The 23,788-nt window shown below is 46.6% G+C and overlaps 1 protein-coding gene across 4 annotated transcripts in view; it reads left to right on the forward strand.

Annotated features, from left to right (window-relative positions):
* Positions 1–827: 827 nt before the first annotated feature.
* The window catches only part of LIN28B (lin-28 homolog B), a 105,390-nt gene continuing 82,429 nt past the window's right edge, over positions 828–23,788 (forward strand). The window contains exons 1-3 of one of the 4 annotated variants that reach the window (XM_037392644.1): positions 828–1,118; positions 11,509–11,557; positions 18,703–18,887. In XM_037392644.1, coding sequence (XP_037248541.1) covers positions 11,524–11,557; positions 18,703–18,887 — 219 coding nt within the window. In that variant the 5' untranslated portion in view covers positions 828–1,118; positions 11,509–11,523. Of the gene's footprint in view, positions 1,119–11,508; positions 11,558–17,406; positions 17,765–18,702; positions 18,888–23,788 lie in introns of those variants that run through there. The other 3 variants (XM_037392645.1, XM_037392647.1, XM_037392648.1) reach the window with 3 other exon arrangements.

Here is a 23,788-nt window from a genome sequence, read left to right on the forward strand (position 1 = left end):
AAGCTCCGTTAACCCTGCTCCTTCTAGAACAATGTACTATATACCCTTGGGTGAAGAGCGTTCACGACAGTAGGTGAGCTACCATCGGGGTACTCTGTGGGTAAGTCACAACGAGCTGGGAAAATGAAACTTTGGGATCAGTAACGGCCCACATGCCGGGAAAGGAACCCAGTCGTGGCGCAGGACAACTGGGAACCGACGAGCTCTGGACAAGCCAGCTGTGCAGAGAGCCCGCCCGCTCTGGGCCGGGGACGGCACACCGGGGGGCCCAGCGGTCACGGCCGCAGCGGGTCAGGGCGGTGCCGAGCCGTGCACGGCCCTCCACGCGGGGGCAGACCTGCGGGTGGGCGGCAGCGCGAGCGGCCTGCACGCGCTGCCCCGGGGGCGTCCGGTGCCGGGGCAGCGGAGCCGGTGCAATCACGGAAGCCGAGCGCCCGCCGCCACGCGCAACCGTGGGACGGGGAGGTGCCTCCCCGCGCGGGGGAAGGAGGCGGCCGGCGGCGGGCTGGGCCCCCGGGCGGGCTCCCGGGGGCGGGGAACCCTCGACCCCTCCGAGCGCAGGCCGAGGGGCGGTGAGCTGACCCGGGCCCACGCGGTGCTGCCACGCGCGAAGGGGGCGGGGGGGGCGGGGCGGGAGGAGGCGGACGGCGCGGGAGGGCGGCGCGGGAGGGCGGCGCGGGCAGGGCTGCGCGCGGGCGCCGGGGCGCGGCGGGCGGCTCCCGTTGGGCGCGGGCGGCCCCGCCTCGCCCCGCCCCGCCCGCCGGCTCGCGCTGCCCTCGAGCGCCCCCGCGCGCAGCCGCCGGGCGCCCGCCGGCCCGCCCGCGGGGAGGGCGGCGGGCAGGTGCGCGGCGGCTGCGGCGTGAGCCAGCGTTGGGGCCGCGTCTGCCCGCCACCGCCGCCCCTCCTCGCCGGCTACCGCCGCCTTCCCGGCGTGAGCACCGGTTCCCTCCTGCCGCAGCGCCTCGCTCTCTTCCTCCTCCTCCGCGCGGCTCGGGAGAAGGCAAAGCCCCCAGGGGTGCCCGTCGGTGGGTGCGTGCCCCCAGCCCCCGCGCTCGCCTCCCCATCGCGGCAGCCGCAGGCGCAGCCCCGCTTAGCCCGGCCACCATGGCGTGCGGGAGGTAAGCGAGCTCCCTTCACCTCTCCTTCGCGGCGCGGCCGCCGCCGGGTCTCGCCCTCCCGCCGGCGCCGCACCTGCCGGGGCGTGCGCGGGTCCGCCTCCCGCCGGCCGCGGGCGGCTGCAGGGAGGGGGCGGCCGGCGGGTTTTCCCGATCCCGGAGGAAAAGTTGCGCCGGGCGGAGGCGAAGTGGCCCCGCATTGTTGTGCTGGGGCGCTGGTGCTTCCCTGCGGGCGGCGTGGCGGGTGTACTTCCGGGTTCGCACCTTTTTTCCCTTCGCCGCCGCCTGCCGCTGCCCTCGAGCGGAGCCGGAGCCGCCACTGCCGGCTGGCTGCCGGTAGCCGAGCCGCGGCTCCCCCTCCAGGCCGGGGGGAAGGGGGTGCCGGGCCGCTCCGCACGTCAAACGCGAACGACGACAGCGGTCGTAGTAGGGGAAGGGTGGGGGGACCGAGCCTGCCCCCGCCGCCGAGCGGGGCGCGGGGCGCAGCGCCCCGCCGAGAGACGCCAGCGCCGCCGCGGCGGCGGCCGGGGCCGAGTTAACGGCCGCGCAGCGGCCGCGGGTATGGTGCGGCAGCCCGACGCCAGGGGGCGGCCCGCGCCCCGCCGCCGGATGGCGGTGACCGCCCGGCGAGCCGCCGCGGCCGGTGGAGGGGGGGGCGGGCGGGGAGCGGCGCGGGGCGGCCGGGGCCCGGCGGCCGGGGCGGAAGGGGAGGCCGGGGAGAAGAGTGGACGGACGGCGGCGCGGGACCCGCCGGGCGGCGCGTCCGCCGTGAGGCGGCCGGGGAGCGGCGGATGGGGCCGCGGCGGCGCGCCCCGGAGGGCGCGGGGTTTGGCCGCCCTGTGGTAACTACCGCCGGGGCGGGCGGGGGCGAGGGGCCGGGGCGGGCGCCGCTGCCGGGTGTCACACGTAGCGCCGTGTGCGCGGTGCGGGGGGTTTAAACGTGAGTGGTGGCGGGGCCGCCATTTTGAATGGTTCCCTGCCGCGCCGCAGGGAGCGAGGGGTCGCAGCCGGCCGCTGCCCTCCCTCTGCGGCGGCCGCCCCACGGGGCTGCGGGGAGAGGGCCGAGCCGGGGCGGTGTGGAGGCGGCGGGGCCGCGTCCCCGCCGGCGGTGCCGCGGGCGGGCTTCCCAGGTAACGGTCACATGTAGCCTCACGGCCGGCTCTGAGGCGGAGTTGCCGGTGCCGACGGGACGCAGCGCGAAGGAGAAGAAATAAAACTGCAAGAAGTGCCTCCACAACGCCTTGTTTCTCCTTGTCTGGTTTCACGCCCGGGGGAGAGGCGGCGCAGTCGGTTGGGGCGGGGGCGGGGCGGGCTGCCGGCGGGCGGGCCGGGGCTGGACCACGCAACCCCGGTACCGGGCTGCGGCCGTTGGGCTGGGGCAGTCGCACAGTGAGGGTCAGCCAAACGGCCAGCAGATGAGTACATTAACCTAAAAATAACCACGCGGCAGCAGTGCACGTAAATGTTTTGCCCAGGCTATTATAAAATGCAAAATTCCTAAATAAACCTGAAAACTCTAGGTTGATTTTAAATCTTTTCGCTTTAACGTGAGGGAGTTGCCCGTTTTCATCTGATAAACATACTACCTGAAGAGATTTGATTAATTTACTTGTTTCTCTCTTGCCAATTGTTACCTTGTTAATGGTTGTGAGTAAATTATGTTTGATGTCCTTACAGTGATGGGACGAAATAGTAGCACGCTCTACCCGTTTGTTTACAGGCTTCATGCTTTTTCCTTACATAACTGATCCTTCTGTTCTTCTTAAATAGGCCATACACAGGGCTGCTCTAGTGCCGTGTCCCCCGTGCCCCCCGCCCCATCTAATAGCCTGTGTTGGAATTTCACATCTTGCCTGGAAACACTACTTGTAATTGCAAGTATGGAGAAATTTCCTGTCATGAACAAGTCATCAGATACTAAAAAAACAATTGTAGTTAAATTTGGTTGTAGTTCATTTAAATACAGTTGTGTAGTTTTAGTGGTATCCGGATATAGTATTGTACTAAAATGCAGTATGGTATGTTTACGCTTAGGCTGATACCTGTATGCTTTGCTTTACAAAACTACAAGTCATTTATTCTTAGAACACTGAAAAGCGTTAAAGCTTTAGAGGAGGCAGCACTGACAGGTTTGTTTGACAAACCATTTATAAGTTGTGCAACTGAGCTGTAGTTCTTTAAAGAACGATGATGGGCTTTTTTCCCCTTGGTGTAGAGTAGCAAGAGTCAATATTGAATTAAATTATGATCTTAATTATTAATACACCAGGATGCCAAGTTTCCTTTGCTGTAGTGAAACGAATGTAGTGATAAAAGTTGTGATGGTGGCTGATGTTTGTCCCGTGTAGTACTTACAAAAATGCAGCTGTAGTAAAAGCAGCCCATGGGGGTATGACAAAACCAGCTGTTGTCTGCTCTGTTTTAAAAACACATTCTGTAAAGGGTGCATGCTGCCATCTCGGTTTCGATAAAACTTTTTTTGGTTTTTTTGTTTAAATCTTGAAGTGTATTAGCTGGCATGTATTACAAATTTCAGGAGAAGAAAGATGGTAATAAATGAAGTAGGAAGCCCCAAACCCTCTCCCTCCTAGGCCTGAACGGCTGCTGCCTGAGCCAGTGCTAGGATGCAGTCACGAGCAGTGTTCCAGCTTGCACCCCCAAGCACAGAGGTCATTTTTAAAGCCCGAGTGGTTAAAGTACTTGTCCCTCCTCTTTTTCCTTTTTGTAACTCCGTGGCAGCGTTTTCTTTGAGCGACAGCTGACAGCGCTGCTAAGACGGCGCGGCCGCTGCGCGGACAGGCGAGGCGCCCAGCGCCGCTCGGAGCCGGGCGCCGTGGCGGGAGGCAGTTTCCAAAGGAACCGTCCTGCCCTCAGGAAGGAGCCCGGGCGCGCTGCGCTGTCGGGCAGGCCGGTGGCCCGCCGGGCCAGGCGGGGCGAGGGCCGCCGGGGCGGGGCGGCGCTGCGCTGCGCTGCGCTGCGCGGCCGGGGGCGCTGGGGGCGGGCGGCAGCCCCTCCTCCCCGCCGCTGGCCGGGGTGCTGAATCCCGCCAGCCGTTTCGGGGCGGCCGCGGCCCCGGGACGGGTCGGGTGTCGCGGGCACGGCTGCGGGTGGTGCTTGCGCCTTTGTTCGTCTCGCGTGTTTTTGCACCGTTCGCAAGGGGTCACGGTAGGGAAATGCTCTCGCCAAAAGCTTTTATGTAACGCACCGTATCCCTCTGGTACTGAATGCTGGTCGCAAAATCAGTGACAGAAATACTACAGCGCTTTCTTCTTCAGAGAAAGAGCCCTTCCAGCAATAAAGGTTTTTTGTAAACAACTTGCGAAGCATAGTGTTACCTATGTAAAATGGAAGTGCAGCTGAAACCAGCAAGTGGGCAGGAACTTGCTATTTGCTATTTTTAACCACAGGTTCAGTTTATGAAAGGGCGTGCTGAAAGCTAGTATCAAAACAGCATGTCATTGGGGAGAACAAAATAAACCACTCTTGGTATGGGGAAGGTTCAAGAAAAAACAAGTATCTATTAGCAGCAATACAAACACAGACATGAGCTTTTTTCTGTCTTCCTCTCTTTAATAAAAGACGGTTAAATCTCGGAAGGCATGCAATCTAGAAGGTTTTTTTCCCTAAGTTCACTAACGTGCTTCAGCATCTCTAGTATGTTTAAAAAAAGAAAAAGCCTTCTTTCCACCACAGAGACAAGTGTTCATTTTCTGTAATTGCACACTGGGCGTTTCAAATGCAGTTGCACAATGAAAAGCAAATACGCTACTCTGGTTTGATGTGTAGAGGCTAAAAAAAGACAAAAACAACCTGATGTGGTTTATACAGGAGAATAATAATTTTAAAAATATACAGGCATTTTCATATTCTACTTCTAAAAATAGAATGAATTGATATGCAGTGTCTTCAAATTAAAGGTCAGAGGTGAGAAACAGGGACAAAGGTCATGCAGCTCATTTTCAAGCAATCAGTTTCTAGTTTTTTCATGGTTGAACAAAAGCTTAATTATACAGAAAAGCGAGGAGTGTAATATTTAACTAGTCAATTTTAACAGAGAAATAGAGGTAGTTTTACACAGTTACTTTCTTGAATGTGGCTGTAATATGGAATTATTTATACTACTGATAAAAATAAATCTAAATTTAAACATTTAAATACATTTCTTAAATTAACATTTAATAATTACAATCTACAATCAAATTCAGTATTTGTAATTGAGAAATAAGGGAAGAGTGTATAGCCATTTTTCTGCTTTTTCAGTGGTCTTAGAATAGACCTTTTTTTTCTCCTGATGATACATACTGTGACTTTATAAAGTTAAATTGCAGGTCCGTGCATTTTGGCATTCGTGCGCATACTTGTTATTTGTAGCAAAGCCCTCCCCTTCCCAAAAATCCTGCTTCCAGTCTGCAGCATTCTCTGTGTCGCTCTGCAGTAACCTAAAAACGGACTGTGTAATTAGTACATGTATGCAATTATGATTTTATTATATGCATTGTAGTTATTGTCTCGGTAATTAAGATTCAGGGTTCTTAACAATTTGAAGGGATTGTTTCAATTTTTATGTTAATATCACATTTGCACTAAACATGTTTTCATAAATATTCTAAAGGTATGTAATAAATATACTTACTATACGTAATATTTGGTGTATATTTGGATCACATGCAGTATTGCAACACCTAAGGATAATACCCACAAATTACACTGTTAAAATTTGTAGTCACTAGTACTTTTCTAATGCATAGTAGGATTTTGCTTTTCTTTCAGATGCTGTGTCCCCTGTACCTACTTCAAATATTGATGTGTGCACTGATTTTCAAGATTTTCATCTTTGATTTTAGAGACTGTGGAATTTTAGTTGTATATCACTGATGTTCCTGTGGGCTTTTTTCTGATTTGAATTCATGATGTGTCTGCACAAAAGTTCATTAAAAATGACCATTGCATTACTTTATTTGTTCAGTTGTGTTAAACAGTGACTCACACTGTTAGAAGGTATGACATACAGGACTGCTGTCCACTCCAGTTAAAATGAGAAAAATGTCACACACCCTGCACTATCCATACATCTAAGAAAGTGAATATTGGTGTTTAAAATGCAGACAGTCATGTGTTGTTTTATTTTTATAACCTTTGGTTAAGTTGTTTTAATCCACTATATCCGTAGCAGTATTTGGTGAGCATGTTATGAAATACACGTGATTTTTAAAAATTCCATCTTTATCAACACTCTCAAGTAATAATTCAGTGATTAAAAAAAACCCAACAACAAAAACCAAGAAAGAAGATTCTGTGTTATGTAGGTAAACGGCATGTACAAATAAAACAAAAATTCTGTGCAAAGGAAGGGATATGTGAAAGATATATAAATTCCATGAAAACAAGTATTAAAGTAAAACATCTCAGAAAGGAGGTCTGAACAAACCATACTAAATTTGTTATAAAAACAAATAAAAATCTATAGAATATATTTTAAAAAACCAAACTTCTTATAGTGCTATCACTTTTGAGGGGGTGATGTTAAAGTCTTAATTGGTTAGAGTATTTTTATAACTTAAAAGTTGTAAGTTATACCATTTGTTTATAGAACAGATTTAATTTTGGTTTGATAATAGTTTTGCAAGAGGAAAAAGCATGTACAGTTCTGGATTGAAAATGTAACATCTCTCCATTGAATGTGAACAATACATGTTCAATTTAGTGTAATCAGGGAGAATGAAAAAAATGCATTTTTCTTTAAACTAAAAACTTAAACATTGAACTCACCTTGTTGCCATAATGTTTTTTTCTTTAATTTGAGTTTTAACATGTTTCTTTTTGGGGCTTAATTTGGTGGTGTTTTGTTTGCAAATAGTTTTCAAGTGGGGAAATAAAGTGTTTCTCCCCCCACCCTCCAGTTTCTCATAGAACTAAGTAAGTACAAAATAAACCAGTCATCAAGCTCTGAAAAAAATGTTGATCTGAGAATTGTGGCTTTTAAAGGTTTTTGCCTTACAAAGTGCTGATACTGATCAATTTTAAAAATACAAAGAAAAATCTGATTGTAAACAGATGTAATAAGATCGCAAGGTAATTTTCTCATGGTTTCATTTGCTGTAAAGTAAATCAATATATGTCAATTTAAATATACCCACGCTGACAGTAAACTGGGAACGAAATTCTTTAAAAATGAAGGAAGTAGAAAACCAGTAGTAGTAGAGGGTGGTGTGTTTTATTTTTAAATGGTGTATTTAAAAAAACCTTACGTTTGAATCTTACAAAATATTGTTTGAAACATACTTTACATTGCTTTTTATTAGTTGTCATAGTTGCTTGATATATCTACATTCAAATGCAGACTGTATGAAATCGCAGATTATACCAAATACACCAAATGTGAGAATTGTGTATACCTCTTTTGAATCTGTAAAGCAAAAATAATCTTGTTCAGCGTGTTCCTTTAGTACATATTAAAATTTTAGTATATATTATTAAAATTTTAACCTGAATACTGAATAGTTTTTAATCCTAAAATAATTGTCAATACTAATATAATAATATAATTTAATTTTGAGAAACTTTGATCCTATTACTTGGGAGGCTTTCGTTGGCTCGGCTTTCGTTGGCTCCAATTACGATACAGTGGGTTTTATTACTCCTTTTCATAGCCCAAAAGAATCAGATTTGTGACAATAGTGGAAGCACATTTTACCTTTCTCTGTTCCTGTTCTCACTGTAGTCAAATGACATTCTTACGAGTAGTTAAAAGGTGCATAACTGGATGCTTGATCTTCAAAAATGTTTACTTCATTTCTTAAAAACTAAGGTATGCTTAGCCTCTTTTTATATCTGAGAAAAGCATACCTGGACTGTGGCAAAGCTACTTTATTTACTTCCAAATGTAATTACCCTCCTTCAGACCAATGACAAGACTGGGTGACATTTGTAAAGAAAGACTAAATTTTAATCTGCTAGTTGTTTAATTAATTTTTGTGAATCAGCATTTTTTTAATGTTTTGGCATCTCACACATGCTTGCTTTTATCTTCACTTGCTAGAAAAATACTGTAATAGTGTAAGAAGAAAAGTATGGAAGAAAAGCAAAAAAGATTATGGCTAGACTAAGAATAAAATTGTGAGAGCTTTCAAATATTCCCCCCCTCCCCAGTAATTTAATAAGGACATTGACATCTGAGTGTACATTTTCAGGAAATATTGTTATTTGTTCATTGCAAAGTAACTATATTTTACTGAATAAAACAGAAAGGAAAAGAGTTAAAACAACGAAAACGGCTCAGGAGGAAATTCATTATTTAGAATTGTACATTAAGGAATCCATGTACATACTTGTTAAAACAAGTTAATTCAGAGTATAAGACAACACTTTTTTGTGATGTTTGAAATCAAAATACTGTGTGCATAGTGCTTCTACCAGCAGTCAAGAACTGTGAACAAGAATAAAGTGTTAGTTAATTTTTACTGACTGGTTCAAAAGATAGCAAAGTTCGTTAGTTACTAAATGTGTTTCCTAAGTTAATATATCTGATGAGTGTGTGTGTGTGTGTGTGTATATATATATTTTAAAAGCTGATGTTTAGTGCTCTTTCTATGCTTGGGTTCTATATATAAAGTCTTAACACTTCGTATATACTTTGCAGTATTCATCCATTTTAGTCTTTACTCTTGATGAGTTTACTAAAGGAGCTCCTTTAATGTTGGAAAGGTTTTTCCCTATTCCTTTGCATCACTGTCATATTTGTTTGTTAAAAAATAAACTATTGGTGGGTTTTGTTTTCTAGTTCTTCTGCACTCTGGTTGTACTTACAGTGTCGAGCATTTAAAAAAATACTGCTGGCTTTATTCTGTGGAAGAAATCAGTCATTTGACTACCACTGATTGTGTAAGAAACAGGTTTAAAATCAGAGTTTTTCTTTTCAACTTATTTTTGGAGGAAAGCATATAACATTGAAATCGGGTAACTATGTATGTATGCTTTACTTTCATCCAAGCAAATGTTTTTGAATCTTTTGGCAGCAAACTTGCTTAAGCTAATGAATTCAAAACAATGCTTATCAAAGATAATACGTTTATTTTTAAATAGGTATAAACTTACTAGTATTTTCCACCGACCAGTAAGTTGTCAAAAAACAAACTAAATAAGCTGTTAAGTTAAATTGTAGAATGTGCTACCTGTAAGGAAAGGTGGGTTTACCTTTGTTGGATGTCTGTTGGTGTGTTTTTAACTGATACTACTCTTTTCATTGTATTTCCTATCCTGCAATAATTCCATATGGTGTTCTGTTGCATTATTTTTTGTCTACTGTTACAGTATCCTTCCACGTGCTGTGAATGCATAGTTAAAACAAGGATTGCTTTCAAAGCAAGTAACTTTCTCTCTAAAAACATCTTGCTGTCTAGTACATAATTCCTCAACAGCATTTATTTGGTTATTTGCAGTTAAAAAGGTCACTTAAATGCCAAGATAGTGTCAGAACTAAAATGCCAAAATATTTTTCTGTTCTGTATAGCATAAGGAGGCATAGGAGAGTTCACCATGAGCTATTTCGGAGCCCAAACTTGGTTCCATTTAAGTCAGGGACCGATTTCTTAATGGCTTTCAGTAGGATGCAGTAAAATACATGCCAGTTAATTTCACGGAATTGGAATGCCCAGGCTTTTGTACAGTTAACATCCCTTGTGCCAAGTTTTGTGTATTGTATTGGGAATTTTTATCGGAACTGCTTTATAAAAAAATCACATCTCCTTTTTTCTGCGTAATAACCTGATACATTTATGTGACACACTAAAATACATGATGCTTACAAATGTTATGAAATGGCAGTACTGGAAACAAGAGTAACTTGAACTTGTGCTGTTTCCTGCTACAATTTTTAAGAGCTTTACTTTTCCCCTTTGAGTCTCAACACCACTCCCCCAAATATTTATTTTTAATCCCTTCATAAACTGAAGCAGACTACGTGCCAAAGCGAAGAAAACAGATCCTTTACTCTATGCTTGCATATTTCATTATGTTGCATAAATAATGCAAGTAAATCCTTAAGACACAAAAGCCACATAGCCACAGGTTGGCAGAACAAAGCAGCAGACACTAGAGATTGGGCTTCAGTGCCTGAAGGTGTAAAAGCAGAGCTAAGTTTAATACAAGGGTGAAGTCTACACAGTTCCAGTGGAAAACTTAGTTACTACAAAAGAAGAGGAACTGAATCGGCTTGCCAGTGCTGTTGCACTGGAAAAGATTGTACCATCATCCCCTTTTCCAATCCCTGGTGTTGGAAATGGCTCAGGATAACTGACTGTAAGGGAAAAGAAGTTAGAGAAATTTGATTTTCATTTGTCTTGGGTCATTCTTCTGGCTTTGCTCACTCCTAGTGGAATATCCCATTTTTGAGTAAGATCAGGATAACTGAGGATGTGCTTTTAAACTGGAAAAAGACAAATCTCAGATTTCTCTAAAGGAGAAAAGAATGGGGCTTATGTCTAAACAGGACGATACTGAAATTCCTTGTTTGTTTTGGATGGGTTTTTGTTAAAGTAGATTATTCAAAAGACAGTGGACAGGCTTGTAGAAGGTGAGTTCATGCATGCTCCTATCTGTTCATCTTTAATAAACAAACTAGACAGCCTAAGTAACAAGCTTACTCCCAAAGCAAGGTCTTTTCCTTCATGCTTCCTGCCATTTGTGGTACTAATTTTCTGCATGATATTTTTATTGGCATTATGGAAAATTAGCCAGGCCTTGCTCAACTAGATCAAAAGTACACCTTTCACGTAGTTTCAATCAAGTTACACATCTGTATTTTTATGACTGATTTTATTCAGATAGAGACCTAGATTTTAATACTATTACATATTATGCTCTGTGGTTATGTAACTGGCATAATTGGAAGCATTTTTCTATTGATGATCATAAATTGGCATCGAGTTACAATTTTGACGATGAAAGAGTCCCAAAGAATTATTGTTTTCTTAAAGCATATACAAAGTATGACTGACTGTTTAATTTGTACAATTTAAGCGTAGTAAAGACAACTGACTAGTTCTTAGGTTACCTATTGCAATTAAATATTGATAAAGGAAACAAACACCTTCCAATATCCTGCAAATCTGTGTCTTTTCCCTCTGTTGTCATCACCTGTGTAGCTCCTTTATGGAGGCTTGGGAAAGAAAAAAATTAAACAGCAGCTGATTTTATCTTGTGCCTTGTTTATCTCATTGCGGTTCTGATGAGCTAGGTAAGTCTCAAACAGTTAATAAGTTTACAGGTCACTTCACAAAGTCAATGCCCTGGCATTTTATGGCCTTCTAATGAGCCATTAAACTGGAGAAGAGGTAATTAAATATGGTACTCAGGTACAGTGTACACAGTACTGACTCCAGCTCTCTGATTTTAGGTTCCTCAGAAGACGATGAGGTCATTCAAGAAGGTCTCCTCAGGCTCAGGTCAGTCTTCTCTAATAGCGTCTTACATGGCTGACTTTGTATCTCTAAAACTGAGGTACTGCAGCACTTGTGTCCCACTGACTCGGATGAACTTAATTCCTGGGGAGGGAGGGAGGAGAATCATTAATTTTGTGCACAAGCTTCAGAGTTCTTGTTTGATGCTGTTTGAGTGTTGTGCTTCTGTAAGACAAATAAACAATTATGTAAGGAAAGTTTTACAGCAGCCTAGGGTCAGATACATGTTTTAAGTTGTAGGAGCCCACAGGTCTGTGAGAGGGCGGCCGGGCCACCGCCACCGCACACAGACCCTGGCCACTCACTAGAATTTAACTCCTCGAGTTACTTCCATGCCGCTGTCAGGTTACAGCGCCGGCCGGGCTCACCGCCACGCCGTGCCTCTAGCGCAGCGCAGCCGGCGGCGGTGCTCGCCCGTCCCGCTCCCGCGGCGGCCCCTCCCGGGTGCCCGCCCGCGGCGACGCATGCGCGGGGCGGCGGGCAGGGGTGCGGGGCTCCCCCGCGGCGCTGCGTGACCGACGGGGTGGGGGCGGAGGCCGCTCTCGCTGCGCTACGCGCCGGGCGCTCGCCCCGGGCACGCCGGGCAGCCACCCCGGCCCGGCTCCCGCACAGCGGGGTGCGCCCCTTGCGGCGGTGGGTAGCCCGGGGCTGGCGCTGGCAGGGGCTCGGTTTACCTGCGTGCTGGGGCCGCGGGAGCGCCCCGTGTCACTGCCGAGCCGGCGCAGGCTGCCAGGCGGCGGGCGAGAGCACCCGGGCGGTTGCCCGGCGGGGAGGAGGGGCGCCCCGCCGGGACGCGCACACCGAGGCGGGTGCGGCCGCGCCGGGTGAGGAGACGGGCTGGAGCCCGAGGCGCGGAAGCGCGCGCTCATCGTCCTGCGCTGGCACCGCGGCAGGTGAAGCGACGGGACCGGGCCGCTGGCCGCCGGCGCGGGTACGCCGGGCGGGCAGCGGCGTGCGTCCGGTCCCTCTGCAAGTGCCGGTCTTCCCGGACGGGTTTTAGCCCTGTCAGACGGGCTCCCACGACGACCGGCTAGAGCCTCCTTAAATCCGCCGGGGAAGCGGTCGCTATCAGTTGCAAATCCACAGCTGAGAGACTGTTAATGTACGTGAGACCACATCCTGCAGCAGAGCTTTCCGAGTGTTGGCCTCCCGCGTCCTGCCCACGGATCACGCGTGGGATCGGAGCAATTTCCTGCACTTTCTGAATCCCCCTCGCAACCCGCCGGTGCTGCCGGCTGGCGATCCGCGGCGGGCAGGGCGCACCGCGCAGCACGGCGGTGCGGCACCGACAGCCGCCGCGTTTCATTTCAACAGAGAATGTCAGTAAAGCGCGTGTTTGAAACTGCGCTCCAGCCGCTAATTAGAACAGCGGTGCCTGCAGGCTGCGGCGTGAGCCTTCGGCCAGGGCCGCCCCGGCTCCCTGAGGAAGGCGGAGGCGGGCTAGGCTGCGGGGAGCGTGCGCGCCCGCGGGGGTGTCCGCGGCTGGCGCCCACCTCAGGTGCAGCGGCTGAGGAGCGCCGGGGCAGCCGTTGGGGGCTCCCAAAGCCGTGCTCCGGGGGGCAGCCGGCGGGCGGGGGGAGGCGCCTGCCGCGCTCGAGCGGCGATTCCCGAAAGGAGCCGTCGTTCGTACGGGAGCGGTGCGAAGGCTCCGTTATAAACTGGGTAGCTTCGTGCCCCGCGGACGCACGTCGAGCAAACTCCGTCCTTCATCGTCCACAGCCATGGGAAGCGCGCAGCTAGGTCGGAGCTGTGTTTTGTTAAAAAGTTGTTTTTAAATAACAGTCCTGCGGGAATAACACCGCGGGCAGCAAGACCGGAGCAGGGGAAGGGGGAGAGCTGGGCGGTGGCCGGGCACGGCCGGCCTGCTCTCCGAAACGCGCGGGAAGGCATGTCGCCACCTCACCCGGTGGAAAGAAACCGCATTTTCTGGAAGTGTTAAACAAAAGCCCGAGGGCAAAGCGTGGCGCCGGGGCAGGGCTGCGGGGACAGACCCGCCGTCCCAACCGCCGCGCCCGCGGGCAGGCAGGGAACGCGGCCGCTGGGCCGAGCCCTCACGCCCGGCGGGCGCCCGTGTGTCGCCCTCCTCGGCGCCCCGGCGGGCGACGAGCGATTGGAAGCGCCGCCGCCCCCCCCGCCCCCCTCCGCCCCCGCCATCCCAGAGCGACACGGCCGCTGCCCAAAGCGAGAGCCCGCGGGCCGGTGGCAGCCCCCTCCCTCGGCCAGGCGCTTCGCGGCGGCGGAAAGGGAAGGCGGTTTTGGCGCCCAAACCCTAGGTGAGAGGGTTTTGGCGGGAAGAGCTTAGCACCGGCAGAGACCCTTGGCCTGAGGAAGCGGCCGGGAAGCCCCCTCCCTCCGCGCTGGGAAGAGCCGGTTTCGATAGAAACCGCGTAGGAAGCACGACGGGCGCCTTACCCGGGCACGGCGGCGGGAGCGGCGCGCGTGGGCTGGCGCTGTCGTGCGTGGGGCGGCGGCCGCGGCGCAGAGCGAGCGGCCCCGGCAAGTGAAGAAGAGGGGGCAGGGGCTCGCCGGCGCCTTTCCTGCTTTTCCTGCCTGCCCGTCGGCGAGAAATGTTGGCTGTGCTTTGAAATGGGAAGTCGCGGCAGCACCCCGAGCTCTGCTTTCAAGTGTAAAACGCGTTTTGTTTCAAATGCACGCGGGTCGGGCGTTTGTTTGGTGGTTGGTCGGGTTTTTGGGTTTTTTTTTTTCTTTGTTTTGTTTTTTGGAGGTGGGGTCCTTCTTTGTTTTGGGGCATAGAAGAAACTAGAGTTAGGACTGTAAAAGTTTTAGGAAGTTGACAAATTGGAAATCCAACACCACTGGTTTTGGTTACAGTTTCAAGTGAGCTCTTGCTGTGCATTAGGAAGCTGCAGCATCGTCTTCCTAATGGCTTTACCAAAATTAGCATCAATCTAGCGAAATGTAAGGCTAGAAATACACTTTTTAATATGAGAACTGTATTACCATAAAACTAATTTTTCCACAAAACTGGCTTGTTCTGTAGGGCTTTTTCCCCCTTTATCCTCTTGGCTTTTCCCCTCCCCCCGATTCTTTGCGAATGAATTTTGGAAGGGTATTAGTGGGTTGGGTTCTTTTTTTTTTCTTTCTTTATTTTTCTTTTTTTTTTTTTTTTTTTTTTCCCGGAGAGTTCCCAGCTGGCAGCAGCTCTCTACCTTCCACAAAACTTGAAAGGCTGATGTCCCTTGCAGGAAATGAATGAGTCGATAACATCTGACACCAGTGACCAGTCCAGTGACCCCAACCTTAATTCCACTAATACTGGAGGCCTGAAAATCTCAGTAAAGACCCTTTGCAAATCCCCCCCGCTCCATTTTACAAAATCTGCATTTATTTTGCAATGTAAGAAATACTTTGCGACAAATATCTTTACTTTATTGAGGTGGTTTTGTAGCCTTTCATTTATTCACGGAAGAACGTATTATGCTGAATTTTCTTTTAACTTCATTTAAAAAAACTTAATTTAATTTTAATTTCAATTCGCTAACAAGACTTTTTGTCCATTAAGGAACTCGGTCAACTCGTTTGTGTCTGTTTAACCAATATTCTAGCTTCTAAGGAATTTTTATACCAAACGTCGGTAAAATAAATCAAGCTGAAAAAATAAAGACTTTTAAAACGGTGTTAAACAGATACTTTCTGTCTTTTCGAAGGGAGGGGCAGAGAGAGTATTTTATAAACGTGCCTTTCTACAAGAAATGTAGTCTTGGGCACTTCAAGTAAGTGGTTTAAGCTTTTTTTTTTTTTTTTTCTTCCGGTAACCTTCATTTCTTGTTCATACTAGAGTTTACGTGTGTTAAAATCTCGTACATTTATTATATATTAGATATCGTCCCGGTCATAAGATCCAAGCATATAAAATTACTACTGATTTAATATTGTAAAATAATCGGTATTGCAAAGGGGGAAGGGAGGTTACGAGCAAAAAGAAGTGGTATGTTGCACGAACGAGTAAGGCAGGTCAGTGTAGGAAGTCGACCTCCACTGTTGAAATAACCTATAGGAAATTTACGGTTGAAGACTGCAAAGGAATTTCAGGATTTAAAGCTTCTGCTCCACTTGCCAGGCTGCTTGTATGAGTACACTTTTGCCCACCCTCGCTTCTTTCTAGCAAACGATCAAACCGAGCACCTTGGTATTTCACACAGAAGTGAGGCGCTAGCAGGGGAATTTACGCTTTCCTGAAAGGCAACAAAAGGAGTAAACAGGCCCATGGGGGCAAAGGCGTCCCCCTTAATTGGGCAGACTGATCGACGCCACTTCCCAAGCAACAGCAAGTGCTTTGCAAATGCATAAACCCCTTGTATTCAGGTTCTGCACGGATCGGTTTGTGGCTTTGGCTTTTGTTTGTGTGTGTCCTTGGGATAAGAGAGGATGCTGGGGGAGGGGAGGATGGAGGGTTAATAAGAAAGTAATTGAGCCCAGGTTTTAACAAGGTATAGGCAACGTTTAAAGGTTATACAATACCGGGTGTAAAGCGAGGTTCTATGTGAGTAGGTGGTGGTGATGGAAGAGGCAAAATGTGATGTTTTCATACCTTTGTATGTGTCCTTGGGATCAGAGAGGATGCCAGGGCGGGGGTTGTTAGTAAGAAGGTAATTGAGCCCAGGTTTTAACAAGGTATAGGCAACGTTTAAAGGTTATACAATACTGGATGTAGAGCGATGTTCTGCGTGAGTAGGCGGTGGTGAGGACAGAAGAGGCAAAACGTGATGTTTTCATACCTTCGTCTGTACCTTTTCACCGCAGGAGACAGGAGAGATGGAAAATAAAACGGAATCTCACCTAACTTCCTAAAAATAATTTTTAAATAAGCGTTTGGCCGTAAGTACGGCGATAGCAAGGGCTCGGGAGCGGCTGGCAGCCGTGTACCTGCGGGAGCCGGAGTGAGCGCCGCTGTGCAGGGCTCGCTCGGGCCGTCACCGGGCCCGTTACACAGTGCACGGCGCTTGTTCCGAGTTGGATCCCCCCCGCTGGCAGCGAAGACTTAGAACAGCAGTCCCCGGTCAGCGTTATTCCTTCACTCTTTGTCTTCTTCCTTCGGCTTTTTTTTTTTTTTTTTTTTTTTCCGCCTTCCCCCTCTCTAGCAAATCCCCTTTCTCTGTCAGCCCTCCTCCCTCCACCTCTCCCTCCTGGGGAACAATCGCTGCTGATTGAGGTTCACTCCAATACTGGGCTTGAAAACTGGGCTCTTATTTAGGAAGTCATTAATCACATCCCCTCCCCCGGAAAGAGATGGCGGAGAAACCTGTGAAGTACAATTCCTCGCCCCATCCCCCTCCAGAAATGTTTTGAAACGCTAAACCCCCGCACATTCTGGGCCACATTAAGGTGATACCGCGTTTCCGGCGCGCTTTTAATTTGAATGCGAAATGGTTGTAGCGTGCGGCACACGCATGTACCGCGCACGCATGCACACCGCGCACCCAGGACACGCGCACACACACGCAGGGAGAGGCAGATTCCACCCCCCACCCCCCCCCGCCCGGGACCCCGCCGTGCTGCGGGGGCTCTGCGCGGCTTTTCCTCAGGTGGACGCGGGGAGCCGGTGATACGTACGCCCGTGTTTTTCGCAGACGGTAACACAGACGCCTCCCAACACAGTGCATGGCAATACACATGCGTGTGCCTCGCGTGCGCGTACCCCACCCGGCGCGTGCACGGGTACCCTCAGAACCCCCTCGCATGCGTGTGTGGCTCTCGGGGCTGCACCCCGGACCGCACGGACCTCCCTGCGCGCCTGTGCATGCCCGGGAGTGCAGACACCCCAGAATAATACGTCATCTCGGCTTCCCGTAAAGGCGCGTGCAGATTAGCTATCGAAAAAAAGACGCGTTGGAAATTTCTTGTTCATTCATAAATTATTTTGGTGTGTCAGCGTGGTTGAAATGGCGATTGGCTACTCCTGCCTCCTGCCAACCCCTTAAGGATCCGATGTGAAATTAGTAGCAAGAAAGCATGTAATTGACCAAGTCACGTGTGCGCAGGGGGCCAGAAACGGAGCGAGAGAGAAGGGGAAAAATCAAAAGAGGGAAAGCACATTAGACCATGCGAGCTAAATTTGCGATCGTTCAAAATCAGGATGTTAGATTAATGCAGAAGACCACTTCGATCCACAGGGAAAGTTTTCATCTCACGAGTTTGGAGCAGAGGGCCCGTGGGGCAACATGGCCGAAGGTTAATTTTCTTTTTCTATTGTTTTACTATGATTTTCGCTCGCTCGCTCTCTCCCTCTTCCCCCCCCCCCTCCCCCCCTCCCCCTTTTAACCCGACTATGCATTACCCTTTTTTAGCAGCTCGCGCAAGGGGGCTTTCTCCAAACCCATTGTTACCCGGCTCAGAAACTGTTCCGTACCGCCCACACCGATTCACAACTTGAAAAGCTTTCAGGGGGCTATTGTTTGAATTGTTCCTGTTTGATTAAGCACAGTTGCAGTGGTGGGATGAGAAAACGGCCGTACACCTGTCCCAACTTTAATCGAAAGTTTATTCCAAGGAGGGATGGATACACGTTGGAAAATAGTGGTTTCGGCGCTGCATGTGCAATAACCAGTTGTGCAATCTACCCAATTTTGCTCGTTCTCTCTCCTCCACCCCTCCTCGGCCGGCCTCCCCCCTCGCCCCCCGGTCCTGCGCCTTGCGAGGAGAGACTAATTGGGCTGAGAATTTCTCTTGAGAAATGGGATCAGTCTTAAACCAGCAATACTCAAGTAAAGTATCGCGTTCTGTGCTGTAATGTGGCTGAAAGATGGAGTTAAATGGAAAAATACACGTATGTACAGAAACGTGGGCTGCCCTGGGCAAAGAGAGAGGGAGAGCCTCCGCACGCAGTCTTTCCTCTCTGTAACCTCCGGTGATTTTATTTTTTTACGTATTTTGGTTGAAGGTTGTTTATTTTCGCATTTAGGAAAAAATAACCGCTTTTCGCCGTTTGCCTTTTGATTTTGTTTTGTTCGGCTTTCTTTCCCCCGTTTCTTCCGCAGTAACTCCTTTTATAGTGGCAAAAGGATGTTACCAGAATTTAACTCTTTGCTTTGCATCTTGTCCCCCCTTCCTTCTTTTTCTACTCCCCCCCCCCACCCCCCACCCCCACCCCGCCTTTCCCTCTTCCTCAGCAGGGGCGAGTAAAGGTGGAGACGAGCCCGGGAAGTTGCCGGAGCAGGAAGAAGAGGAATCCCAGGTTTTGCACGGAACCGGCCATTGCAAATGGTTCAATGTGAGAATGGGATTCGGGTTCATCTCCATGAGCAACCGAGAGGGAAGCCCCTTGGAGTCTCCAGTTGATGTCTTTGTACACCAAGTAAGACCCATTTTTGTCTTCCATCTCAGCCTGCCACATTATTTGAGCTCGGTGGCACTCCAGTTTCGTGTGAAGAGAAGTAACCTATTTTTCCTAGGTATTTAGGTACAGCTATAATGAAAAAAGTTGTCTTAGGTACTGGTTTTATTGGCAGCATGCAATTTGAATAAGGTTGTTAGATTGTGCTTAGTCTCTGTGGACAGAGATTTGTGCAAAGGGATAATGTTATTTCTTCGTATCCTCCTGTTTGGTTAGAAACTTCTGTGCTTTTTATTTATTTTCAAGTGCCACACTTTTCTTTTTAACAAGGTTTATGATTTGTCACCAAATTTGATTTGATCAGGAGCAGATATGTCTTTCCTTGGAAACTCATTTAGAATTAGGCTTGGAAAAGGATAAATAAATGTTGGTTTTTCCTTCAGATAACACTTGAATACAGTTTTAAATGCTTTTCTTGTAAACCTTGAATTACTTTTTAAAAGCTCATCTGAGATTAGTTAGTGAAATTAAGGCATAATTATAGTGTTATTTTGCAGTAATTCAGACTTGAGAGTGTCCCTGTGGTGATACACGGAAGCGTACATGTGGTTTGGTTAGTTGATTTTTAAATACCCCTTCCTAGGAAAAAAAAAAGTAACGATTGAAGAGTCAGACTTAAAAAGGCAGCATCTCTGCAAGGCTGTTGGGGAGAGAAGTAGCATGGGGCCCTTGATTCTGGTTTTTAAGCACAGCAGCGTGAATGAACGTGGAAGCTGGCGTGAATGACTTGATGCAAAGGAGTTGCAGATGGCAGATAACATACAAAGTGATAAAGTTAAGGGAACTTTTCCCAAGGTCTGTAGCATGGTTTGTGAAGCAGCAGCATGTGTAGACCTTCCCTGGTCCTTCTGCTAGTGTCCAGTTGCAACAACACTATTTTGAATTTCACCCAATCTACTCGGTGATCAGAGGACAGAAGAGCAGTGAGAGGTAAAGAGACCATTTGGGGTTTGGCTAGGCCATGTTAGGAAGGGAAAAAGGCATCTTAACTTTTTATGTCGTTGTCCATTTTCTATGACGTTTGCAATGACGGGGCAGGGGAGGTGTTCCATGATTATAGTGATTCCCTTTTAATGTTCCATTTGAGGGCCCGGTCTTCTTTTGTGGTAACTTTGATCAGGCTTTTTTAAAGAATACGCCTTTCATTAGATTAATAAAAAGGTGACTGAAACTTAGAAAGAATGCTGCTGCTGTGGCATGTTGCCTTACTCCCTGTGGTGGGGGGGTGTGGATTTCTGATCATGCGGTCTTACATGTACCCTACGCCCAAAGGCCTGCACATCAATATCAGCTGCTTGCATTTGGAATTATGTACAAAGTGTAGAACCCAACAGTGAAGTTAAGAAATTCTTAACATTTCCTGCTTTGTACTGGCATATGAGGTGCCCCTCTCCTTTGCTGCTTTTTCTTTTTAGAACCGAGTGAATTAAATACTTACCAAAGAAGTAGTATTCCTCCTGTTTTACCCCCTTTCTTCCCTTCTTTGTACCTTTCTAAATTGTGAAATTGCTCATTACAGTTCTATACATTTACTTGCTAGATAAAAAACCTTTTTATTAATCTAATTGTATGTTAATATATGTCATTGTTTTTGCTTCTTGAAAAATAGAAACGTTTGAGGCAGAGCAGTGTAGTTAATAAAGAAACGCATTTGGAAACAAGGATATTCTTAGACCTGTGGAAATAGAGAAGTGTTAAACTGCATGATAACGTGATACATTTCAGTAATACTAGACAAGGTGTGCTGTTGCATAATGGAGAGTAGTCATAGAAAATAAAAAAGTATGTGGTCAATTTGGAAGTTGCTATTCAGTTTTGTCTCTTTAAAGGAGCGGACAAAAAGGAAATATTAGGCAGGTTTGTTTACACTTTAATAATCTACAATTTATCAATATCCTTAGGTTTTTAAGGCATATCACAGTGTAAAATGCAGTGAAAAATAGATTGTTTCATTGCACATAAACTGTGCATCTCAGTCATTTTGAGTATTATTTAGAGCTATCTATGTCTTACTGAGTGAAGTTGTTAGTGTTCTGCAATGGATTGCTCTTACAACAAAGAAAATATGTTTCTTACCTTTTTCTTTCTGATGAAATCTAGGATTATACATAAACTTCATGGTGATGTGAATTTTCTTTCCATCAGTCAAAAGCAGAGTTTTTGTGTTTAATGTAATGGGGCAAAGCAGTATCTACTTCATTTCAGAGTACATTTTAGATCATTTATATTGCTATATAGGCTGCTTTGTGCTAGCTGGCTAGCTGATCAGTAGTAACAGTAGCACCCAGAGCATAAAAATGTCTTTAAATCAGTAATGTTATTTAACAGTGCTGCTTGCACAAGAGTCTGTTGCCTGAACAGTGATTGGACCCTATTCCTATTAGTTTCATTAGTTTGAAAAATCTAGTCATGTGAAAAGGCCTTTGCAAGGCAAAGATGTTATTTTATTAATCTGTTGAAACAAAATATTGCTGTTCAAAACTGCTTTGGAAACACTTCATCATTTATTTAAGTGTGGGCACAGTGTTGCATGCGTTCACTCATTCTGCAGTGTTTGTAGTGACTAATTTTATAGAATCAGCAGAGGAAAGAATCTTCTATCTTATTTAGTTCAAGGCCTCCCAAAGCTAGCTTGAACCCTGCAACAGTATTTTTACTTCCTTATCTTACCTTTTCTTGGTGAGGCTATGCCCAGTTTAGAAGGTCTTGCTACGAGCAAAAACTTACTGGATATCAAATCAAAATTCCTGTAATAGTTTAAGCTCGTTCGTTATAAGTTAGACTTTTGAGCTTGCAATAAATAATCTTGCTTTCTTTGTGGAGTTCCCCCTTGGTTGTGTGCAATTATAGACATGTTTTTCTAAAGTCAGTGCTTCACTGATTGTATATATTGATATATTTTTAGAGGACGATGAGTTTGTTTGGACTTCTGTTCCCCCTCACCCAATCAAAGTTCTGATCATGAAACCACTGCAGTATTGAGTTTTTAACTCTAGCTTTTAAGTCCTTCCTTCAGCACTAATCATTTGGATTGATCTCTGAACTACTTCCAGGTTGTTGTTACCCTTCTGGTTATGAGGTACCTAGAACTAGATGCATTATTTAAGGTAGAAACATGTCAGCCATTATATATGTGCGTCTGTGCATGTGTGTACAATGTAAGTAGGATACACTTAGAAACATCTACACTCTTGTCCTTTTTTGGCTTTATTCTGATACAGTTTATATCTTTCAGTGATGTGTTTGAGTCATTCCGTGTCATGTAAAAAAAAAAAAAGTCCGAAAAACTATTTAATTTTTCAGAGACAAGCCAGGCCCAGTGTAGCAATGCCTAGTCCACTGTGTTTCTTCTACAAAATATGAAGAGTAGCAATGTTAATCCTTTGTAACTGTTAAATCCAAGGAACATGCACCTTAGTGAATTTGGTTCAGTATTGTCATTTGCACTTTTAATAGGTTAGAATGGAATGAATAATATAGCTTGTTTCTCATTTATGATGTGAATTCTGCACATAGTTACGTGTAAACAGCTCTTGTTAAATTATAGAGAAAGATCTATTTATCAAAGGGTAAAACAGACTGGAGAGGTGAAGGAGTGAAACCTCTTGTGGTGCACATGGAAAAAGGTCTTCATTGCTAAGAACCCAAGAAGAGCTCAAGCTTTCACAAAATCAGAGAAACGGATGATGTTAAATGTTTCTGCATATTCAAAATTGTACATGCACCATAGATACATACAGCTTTTGGGGAGTAAGGCAAAAATGCTGTGGATTTTCTTATACACATTTTCTATGGACTAAGGTAGAAACGTGTATGTTTTCCTTTGTGTGAAGCACAGATGTTAAAGGCGATAATGAAGAGTAGGGTGCTGGATGTAAACAGATGCAATTAAATACTTGTTTGTGAATATCAAGGGTTACAATTTTATGTTCTGAGTAATTTTCAGAATGTTTCAGGATGAGATGGATTGTTCAGTTCAGAAGACATTTGTTTGGACCTGGCTCTGAAGTACAGAATTCTTACTGCATTAAGGGATTGATACAGGATTTCTGAACTGGGACCTTAAACATGATCCTTTTTTGGGATCTGCTTTTATGAGATGGGGAGAGGAAGGAAGGGAGGAGCAGCACACAGGAGTTGGTGTATTTTGTTTTCTCATTAAAAGGAACATGGTTGGTTTGAAATTTTTCTCTTTCATCTGAAGTTTCTTACTGTTGCTGCAAGTTACTGTTATTACAAGATTTGATAAAAATGGAAGAAAGCCTTTTTTCTTTCACTGAGTCCTTTTGTACTGCACTATTGTTTGTATATTACAAATTTTGCTTTTATTGTTGCAAGTACCTATAATGAAAGGAGGAGGGAAAATTACTGAGACTGTTCAGTTATGATTGTAAACAGAAGAATAAATGGAAAACTGTATACGTAAGCAGCATCTGAAAAGTCTTTTCCCTTTAATTTGACCCAGCATCCTTATTGATGATGAATCAGATGCCTATTCTTTAAATTCCTAGTATTTTAGCCACAGTTGAACTACTTCTAGCATAAAGTTGGGCATGGCATGATACACTGAATGCTGACTTTCTTAGATTGTGACACATGTGATCCTGTCCTTTTGCAAGGATACATTCATTCATCTAGCACATCTTTTCCAATTCTGCATTATTAGGAGCCTGTAAAAAGCTACTTAATTGCTCAGGATAACTGGAAGTTCTGCGCAAGCAAGTGGGATCAATATTACGTTGCTCCTCATTGTTAAATATGGTATAGCAATGCCCATTTGAAGTACCAAAAGTCTCCATACAGAGTACACTATTACAAACTTGTCATCTTTGGCTTCTGCTGGGGACCAGGCAAGTCCAGTC

This window comes from Falco rusticolus, chromosome 6, assembly GCF_015220075.1.
Source record: "Falco rusticolus isolate bFalRus1 chromosome 6, bFalRus1.pri, whole genome shotgun sequence".
NCBI lineage: Eukaryota > Metazoa > Chordata > Aves > Falconiformes > Falconidae > Falco > Falco rusticolus.